Below are 9,542 nucleotides of genomic sequence, written 5' to 3'. Positions count from 1 at the left end.
TGTACCGTCAAATCAGATCTGACTGGTACAGGAGGATATTGCGCCTCCTTCTCCGGCAGAGCATCTGGTGGATTCGAACCGTGTTCCTCTGGGATTGCAGTGCAGCCTCTTGTCACTAGGCCACCAGAGCTCCTCTAAATATTCTTGACAGAAGTAACACTCATATTTCCAGCCTGCTACTACTCTAATTTTTTTTCCTTCTAATAGTCTTCTCTACTTGAAATTATATTTCTTTATATGCAGGAATGTGTGTGTGTCTCACAGAAATGTTTTCAAGATCAATGTAACAGTTTGCGGGATGTTATTTTTTGGTAAATCCAAAGTTCAGTGTTGTGGAGAAGTGTTGGGGCAATTTAGAATCCCTTTTGAGACTTATTTTCAGTATATAAACAAGGCCTGGGCGATTTATTTCAAACAGGACTCTGTGGAAGTAACTCACCAGCTCTAAAGGCTGATACCAGGAGCTTTAGAAATATCATAATAAGCATAGCCTGTTTGGAGTAAATAGAAATCCTCAGAGCATCCCAGGAATAAAGGGAGAGCTATTCTGTTGTTGTTATGTTCCAGTGAGTCAGAACAAACTCAGCTCACCTTCAGGTGTGTTTTCAGAGGCTGTACCCTGTACGGGAGGAGACTGTTCATCTTTCTTTCTTGGAGTGGATGATGAATTCAAATCATCTGACTTTCGCATGGCAGTGTAACTCTTTACAGTTAAGCTACTAGAGATCCCTTCAAACTTTTTAAATCTGGAAACTCTATGTGCATACAACAGGGATAGTGACTGGGAAATCTGCTGTCATGGAACTCTCCAAATTACGGAGAAGCAATGATGTTAGTCTGAAGTCTAAGTTGTGCCTGATTCAGGCTACAGTCTTTTCAATCACTTGCTATGCATCTGAAAGCTGGACATTGAATAAGGGTGAGAGAAGAATTGATGACTTTGCGTTACGGTGTTAGTTAAAATTACTGAACATTCCATGGGTGACCATAATAACAAACAGATATGTCTCGAAAAAAACTTCAGCCAGAATGCTCCATCGAGGCAAGGATGAGGAAGCTATATCTCACGCACTTTGGGCATGTTTCTAGGAGAGGTTATTCCTTGGAGAGGAATATCAAGCTTAGAAATGGGGAGAAGCAGTGAAAGAAAGGAAGAATCTCAACGAGATGGACTGAACAGTGACTGCTGCAATGGACTCAAGTGTGACAGAGATGATGAGGATGGCACAGGATAGAACAGAGTTCAGATCTCCTGTTCACAGAGTCACTCTGAGTTGTATTCAACTCAATGGCACCTAAAAGCAACACCATGTACACCGGCACAGAAAACAATGCTGGATCTTCAATCATTCTTCACCATCACCACTGTGCTTGAGCTCATCATGACAGCCAGTGTGTCAATCCATTTGGTTGAGGGCAGTCTTCTGTTTTGCTTACTCTCCCCTAATTTTACCAATAACATAATATTCTTCTCTAAAGGCCAGATTCTAATTATCTTCTGAATAAAATGTGTTAAGAAGATATTCATACAAACATCCTTTTTATTTTTTCTATTAGCTTGTTTAAAAAAGTAAAAAACCAATTTGAACAAATTCTTTCAATTTCCCTCACCCATACACCCATCAAATTGTATAACCTAATGATTAATCCTCCCTTCCCCCTGCACATCCACATCCCTCTGCTTCCTACCCATCCTGGATCCTTATACTCTTTCTACAATAATGGTTTTATATAATATTTATTCTTATGGGACTTAGTTAGCTCATTCAGCATAATGCTCTCTAGTCCCTCCCAAGTTAGGTAATAATTTACAAAGTTATTGCTCCTGCGTGCTGCAAAGTATTCTATTGTGTGAATGTACCGTAATTTCTCAATCCATTCATTCATGGGTGGACATTTGGGCTGTTTCCATGTTCTTATGATGGTGAATAAAGAACTTCTCTATATTGGTGTACAAATCTCAGTTTGTGCCTCAGTTCTCATATTCTCAGGGTATACCAAGTAGTGGAATAGCTGGGTCATATGGAATTTTTATGTTCAGCTTTATTGAGGAATTGCCAAATTGCCTTGCAGAATGGTTGCACCATTTTACAATCCCACCAACAATGTATAAGAGTTCCTTTCTCACCACATCCTCTCCAATATTTTTTATTTGTTGCCATGATAAACTTTGCCACTCTTACTGGAGTGAAATGGTACCTCATTGTGGTTTTGATTTGCATCTCTCTTATTGCCAGTGGTTTGGAGCATTTCTTCATGTATCTGTTTGCCATTTTAATATCTTCCTCTGAAAATTCTTTCCATGTCTTTTGCCCATTTTGTAATTGGGGTATCAGTCTTTTTCTTGTGGAGGCCCAGGAGTATTTTGCAAACTTTTGTTGTAAGACTCTTGTCTGAGATATTACCAAATGTTTGTTCCCAATCTGTAGGTTTTCTTTTCACCCTGTTGGGAAAAGTTTTTTTTATGTGCATAGAGAGTTAATCTTTAGAAAGTCCCATGTATCAATGTTATCCTCTTTAGACTGTGCATTTCTGGTTGTGTTTGGCAATCTCTTTATACCTTGGACTAGAGCTTCTTAGCTTGATTCCAGTTTGTTCCTTTTTTTATGTTTACTTCCATTTTGGATTTCATGTTTACACACAGTGAAAAATATTCACAAAGCTGCTCTTTAAAGCAACAGAGTAGAACCTTCTATTATCTTTAATAATATCTTCAAGTATCTAGAGGCCCTGCATGGAACCAATGATTTGGTTTACTATTTAGTGAGCTAAAGAGATTATTTTTGAAGGAACTGAAAAGGAGATGGAAAATCATCCTCTGAAAACTGACAGAAATTTCAGAATGGTTACTACTGGCACAGGTACCGTTAGTTTTTCTTCCATACACAACACAGTCAGTGGGAGCCAAATGGAAACCAAACTGTGTAAAAGTCCCCATGCAGTCAGAAATCCAACTAAGAGGAGCTCAGTTTCTGATTTCTGACGAGGTAGAGAGCAAACATTCTCCATTCTCAGTGGTTTCTCACTTGATGTTGGGGCTGATAGAGACTGGGGTCACTTGGAGGCCACTCGGGAGGGTTACAGGTACAACAAACTTGCACGTCTTCCTTCTGCTCCACGGGCTCGACTTCCAGGGCCAAGATGTACCCTGTTATTGTGGTTTAAAATGTTTTTGAGGAAAAATTTTTGGAAAAAGTACTGTATGCACAAAGAGGACTCCAAACTCAACAATGCTCTGGCAAATATAAAGCTATTTTATGTAGGAGCACAATGAGGTGCATTCAGCTTAAAAGGCTGAAATCTTGCTAGCAGGTGTGAGGTCTCAAAATTATGGGCAGCAGAACAATTGCAACTCTGCATGGAATTTCTAGAAACAATATGTCCTAATTGATGTGAGATAGGTTGCCAAATGGCCTATTGCCAATTCCATCTTGACAGTATGTTTTGAAAGTGAGAGAGGGGATAAAATGATTGACACTTGTATGTGAATTTCAATTACAGCACTTACCTTACTCTGTCACATGTATTTTTCAATTTTATGCTTTGCTCTGTCTCTGGAGAATGTGGTATCACAGACTGTTTCTCAGTCATGCATATATTCTGATTACCTATCATATCTCATAGCACCCAGGGAACACTCAATCACACTTTGTTGAATGAATAAATGAAGAAATAAGACTAATTAAGCTAAATTGTGTTACACTCTTGGTCTCATTAGCCACATAATAAAGTATTACATAAAGAAAATTTAATTATAAAAGCCCTTAATTCTGTTACTCCATTAAGTATCTGCCTACTCTTTATTATTCTTATCTGTATGCACCTCTTTATTTTCTCTCACTTATCCATTTCTATTTGCTCTGAATTTTCAAATTTACCTTCTACCTTGCTTCTTGCTTCCTAGCAACTACTCCTAGACTATGTCAACCCATATATCCATGTTCAGATAAAGGACATATTCATCTTTTCACTTGTGCTAATCTCTCTCAATTTTTCTAGGCTGTAAACCTAGTCTTGGCTGTGAAGACAATGTATAAGAGTATAATGAGTTAACGATTACAGAGATGAGGTTAGATGATGGTGGGAAAAGATACATTGCATTCACAATCGTGAATGGCTTTGAGACCCTGAGTGGGTCAATTCCATTGGACTATGTCTGATATGTTCACTCAGCCTGTCCAGTTTCCACTGCCTGATGTGATCTCATGCACGCAAGATTTTCCTGCAGAGCTGCTCATGTGCCTTTGGGATTGCAGCATAGTGTCATACCACTCGGCCACCAAAGTTCCCTTCACATACATATAAAATAAGAATACTGAGGGAGCTCTGGTGGTATAGTCCATATGAAGTTGTCCTGCTAACCTAAATGTGGCACTTCTCTCCTGATTGGCACCCACCAGTAGCTCCACTGGAGAAAAATTACCCATTTCACTGCATGCAATTTATGACTTCTGAAAACTCACTAGAGGGTCAACTATGACTTGATTCTGACTCCTTAGCAATGAGGTTGTAGGCTTATTTTTTTTAGTTTATTTATTATATAGGAATATTTATTTCTATTTCTGTATGAAAATTTATATTAATGTATGTTTATAGAGAAAAATCACAGCTACCAACACTACTGACATCACTAGACATTTGTAGAGAACAGATATTGAAAAAATGAATAGCTTCAGTGACAAGGAGTATCTTGCAAAGGTTGTGTAGGATGAGGATAAATAGGATTTGGGGCAGAATTCTTTCTCTTGAATGATTATTACTGGTTGAAAGTCTGAATGGATGAATATATTTTCATATGAAAAGATAGACATAATAGGAATTAAACTGGACACTATGGAGATGTCTTTGAAATAAAGCACTGTGAATATAGTCCATTTTGCTTTCATATCAATGTCTGATGAGTGTCTTATTCAGTAAAAAGCTCAGTTTAGTATAAGAAGTGAGTAATAGCTAAGCACAAAGAGAGTCAGGAAGGCTGACTCTTGTCAGAAACACTACCCTCATCTGAATGCCTTGCAGTCTTTAATCACTGGGTACTGCATTGCTGGGATTCATTTGGTCCAGGTCTACCTATGTACCTTATTCAGACAGAGCTCTCGTGGGTTTCTCTCAATTGGTCTTTTTCAGCCCACTGGACCATTATTACAAAGCATTCAGCATAAGAACATCAGTCTCAAAAGGGTTCATTAGGGAGCTAAAATTAGCTTCCAACATTCATTAACAAGTCTTTCCACCTCATCAATATACTTCCCCACTCTAGTTTTTTTATTATCACAAGCCTGCCCCCCACCCCCTAGCCTTGTTAGAATTCGGAAGTAGTTGCCACCTTTAACATTCAATTCACAGAACTTGTAATAACAACAAAAGAACTTGAGAAATCATCTAATTAAGTCCACTCATTTTAAAGAGGTTTTTCCTCTAGAAGATATATTTGGCTAAATTAAAAATTGAAATTAGCTATGTCTTCCCTTGTAGACAGATTTAGAAAATTAAAGGAAATTTATAGTATATACTGGTTTGGATTATAGTCAACTTGGAGTGAGGAGAAGCTATAAGAAGGAAAAAAAAAAACAACACCACAACCCACCATAGGGTCTCAAATAACCAACTAGATGAAGCCATCAGGAGCTAAAAAAACATATTGGTCATCTTTAAGTTATGTTACCATAGCTGATTCATTTGTCTGAAAAAAATTGTCTAAAGTGACCATTTATAACCTATATTCATACACCTTGGTAATTTTAAATTAAAGAGAATGAAGCACAGAGTAGTGAAGAAAGAAGACAAAATTTTAGAGCCAATCAAATCTAGGTTCAAATCCTCACCCATCCACTATTGGGTAACCTAGAGATATTACTTAATCTAACTTTCAAAATATACTTCACAGCGAGGTTGAGATGTTTATATTAAATGTTTTAGGCAAATTGGTACAGAAGACTTAACACACAGTGATAATTCCACAAATGGTCACTATAGCCATGTCATTTTATTTTACCTGTTCTAAATAATGTAGTGACAAGTTGATATACTTGGCCTCTGTGAGAAGCAGGCCCCCTACTCCACTCTTCGACACTCGTTCTGAACCAGCCAGGTCGACCAAGTGGAGTTTGGCATGACGGACTGTTGCAGATCCTGGTTCTTTGCTTGATAAGTGAACAGTGAAAATGCAGTGGGAACGAGTTGATGCTTGGTTCATAGGTGTCTATAAAAAGAAATTGCAAAACAAAACCAATTTGAACAATGAGTATTTGGAAGAATGCCCAGACATATAAATTTCTATTTCCAATGGTAAGACATTTCAAATAGAGCAAAACAACTTGTAACTGATACTTTTAAATGAAATTCTTTTCAATACATCTCCAGAGTGACTAATAAGGCATGTGGAGGGCTTGGCTCAAAAAGTTAGAAAGGGGTGCTTCCGTGGCCTAGTGGCAGGGAGCTGTGGCATGCAGTTTGAGACTACCAGCTGCTCTACTTGAAGAAGGATGGGCATCTCCTCCTGTGCAAATAACTGACTCTGAAAACCCACCAGAGGGTCAGCTATGGCTTGATTCCGATTCTACAGTTCACAGCAACATGAACATAAAAGAATTTTTTAAGAAGTTATAATAAGGTTAACTTTGAGTACTCTTATAGACATAACAAATTTTTCTCATTATATAAACACACTCTACACCTCAACTTCAGCTAACTACACTGAAAATGCTTAATGTTAATTCAAAGAAGGGAGGAGAATGTGTCTTATCAAGAGAATGAATTAACACAATTGTAAAGACAACTTGAAGACATAGATGCTTACTGACCTCACTACTAAGCAATAATGAATCAGTGTAATAAATAAGAGAGAAAGGAAGAAAAAGAAACAAATATATATAAGATGCACAAAAATGAAAAGATTTAAAATGCCATTTCATACAGAAAAGATGGTGGTCTACATTAAAAATGCAAGAGCATCTACAAACCATCAAGAACTACAAAACTTAGTAGAGGTGCTAGATACAAGATCAATATGCAAATTAAAGAAATTCTAATAGCCATAAGAAGCAATGGTGATGTAGTGGTATACAGTAATGAAGAGACAGGCTGAATTTGGATCTATTCCTTCAGCGCTGTCCACCTATCATGATGAATGGATATATGAAGAAAGATTGCTGGTTTGTGGAACAGGGAGTCCTGGGGATCCCTAATGAGTTGGCTTGGCCCACATGGGGCTAAAGTTGAGTAAGGGAGACTTGCCGTTTTGAAACACAGAAAAAGTGTGGATGCTTGAATTTGTGGCTGGTGCCCATTTCGACCTAGCTATGGATGGCAGGGGATGTGTCAACCAAAATCCATCCAGATGAAGAGATCTTTCATTCTATGAGCTAGTGTTGAATAATATTGCCTGATAGACTGGGTCTTTGTTTATAGATGTAGATTTAACTGCAACAGAAGATGCATTAGAGAAAAAAAGCATGGTTGTTCCCTCAGAGTACTGGTTGGACAGGAGTAGGAGAGTAAGAAATTTACTATCTAAAATGGGGAGACTAAGACATATGGAGTAAAGCAGCTGGCTTACATACTTCCCTAAAAATATATGATGGTAAGGGGAAGGCTGATCCTTTAGATAATGAGAAATAATGGTTGGAACAGCCAGAGGGTTGGCTGTCATGTTAAAAAAAAAAGTCTAACGTTAGGGGTTTTGTAATCATTATTTTAGTCCTCTCTGGTCTCCAGCTACCTTAACCGTAGACACATGGTCTTACAAACCATCAACAATGATGGGACTAGGGTAATAGAGAGAGTGCTTCCCACAGCAGCAGCAAGACTTGAGGGAGACTTGAGTGAGACCAGAACAAGACCCTCGTGGCAAGACCCTGGTGATGGTGGTGGAGAAACTGTGGCAATATTGTGGAGAAACTGTAGTAAGGTGTAACCAGAGGAGCCCAGAGATAAATACCACAGGTAAAGGTTTTGCTGTGCATGTCAGATAATTAAGGAGAAGCTGTAGTGTAACTGCTCTCAGGCAAATCTTTCTGGATGATTGAGGAAACCAGAGGCTTCTTGAAATTATGTTGTTGATTTGAAACTGGAGCATGAAGAGTTGTTCGTTGGGACTGCTGGGCTGACATCTGTATTTGCACTGGGTGATACTCTTTGCCTCCTCTACTCTCCAATGTATTTCCCTAATAAACATCATTCTTGTTACCACAGCTATGAGTAAAATCTGTGAGTCAACAACAAACCAACAAATCTTTTGCTACTGGTGTGGCTCTAGATGTACCATGGGGCTGGGCTATGGGCTCCTCATCTGCATTATACTCTAGGGTAGTAAGAAACTATGCTATTCTCATTCCCTCTGGCCCTTTTAGAAAAATACTCACAGCCCTTTGCCTTCATGTCTCCTAGGCAAGTGGTTAAAGTATTGGGCTGCTTGCTACCTGAAAAATCAGTAGTTTGGACTCACCAACCATTCTGCAGAAGACAGATGTGACAGTGATCTTCTCTAAAGAAATTCTACAGGGAAGCTCCATCTCACAAACTATGCACGTGTTACCAGGAGGGACCAGTCCTTGAAGAAGGACATCGTTCGTGGAAAGGTAGAGAGAGGGTCAGTGCAGATGAGGAAGATTCTGGGTGAGATGGACTGACACAGTAATTGTGGCAATGAGGTCAGATGTGTCATGGGTAGTGAGGTTAGCCCAGGATGGTGCGAGGTTCAGAATCATTGTTCACAGGATCACTATGAGTTATTGTCAATTTATCAGCTTTTAACTACAATAAGAATAGCTTAGCCTTAATTAATAATAAAGTATATAACAGTTTGATGTGACAACAAGGAATGAATATAAATGCTATGAAAATACAGGGAAAGGAATATAAACAGATTTAAAAATAAATAAAAGGAAATAAATAAATAATAATGGCACACAACAACAACAAATAACATTCTATATAATGTGTTTAATAGCTTATGCATACATAACAGAAATACAATAAATATATTACAGATATTTAGGTGGAACAAGATATACTGACTCCAAAATAATACAGAAAAGCAAATAATTTTAAAAAAATTTTAAATTTAACTCTGTGAAAGAACTTGTCCTACCAAAAAATCAAGATATCGTATAAAGACACTGTCTGAAAGAGGGAAAACAGGTCATGGGGGGACAGGGACATGAATGTCTCTCTGAAAGGATCAGAGAGAATGAGAATAACACAGCCCCTCACTGCTCCACAGCAGATAAAGAGTCCATAGCTCAGCCCCATGGGGCCTGCAGAGTCCCACCAACAGCAAGATGTTATTTTACTCATTGTTGACTCACAGGCTCAAAGTTATGGAATTGAGAATGAGGTTTATTAGGAAAGTAAGTGGGAGAATGGGAGAGGCAATGAATATCACCCAATGTAAATCCAAGTTTAAGCTAAGCAGTTCCAAGGCACAATTCCTCAACAAGTTCAGTGTCCAGTTTCAGTTCAGCAGTCAAATCCAAATCATCAAGTGAGGTTTGCCCCAGAGCAGTCAGCTTCTCCTTCAAACATCTGGCAAGAACAGCAAA

General features: G+C 38.4%; 1 protein-coding gene across 1 annotated transcript in view; it reads right to left on the bottom strand.

The window, feature by feature from the left end:
* Positions 1–9,542, bottom strand: part of KIF6 (kinesin family member 6) — a 738,393-nt gene that overhangs the window by 473,710 nt on the left and 255,141 nt on the right. The window contains exon 7 of the mRNA XM_006882159.1: positions 5,996–6,202. Within this exon, the coding sequence (XP_006882221.1) occupies positions 5,996–6,202 (207 nt within the window). The remainder of the gene's footprint in view (positions 1–5,995; positions 6,203–9,542) is intronic.

Source organism: Elephantulus edwardii, unplaced genomic scaffold, assembly GCF_000299155.1.
Source record: "Elephantulus edwardii isolate Elephantulus edwardi_28Jun2011 unplaced genomic scaffold, EleEdw1.0 scaffold00017, whole genome shotgun sequence".
In the NCBI taxonomy this organism is placed as follows: Eukaryota; Metazoa; Chordata; class Mammalia; order Macroscelidea; family Macroscelididae; genus Elephantulus; species Elephantulus edwardii.
Note: the sequence above shows the minus strand (reverse complement) of the source record. Positions and strands in the feature narration are given on the sequence as shown.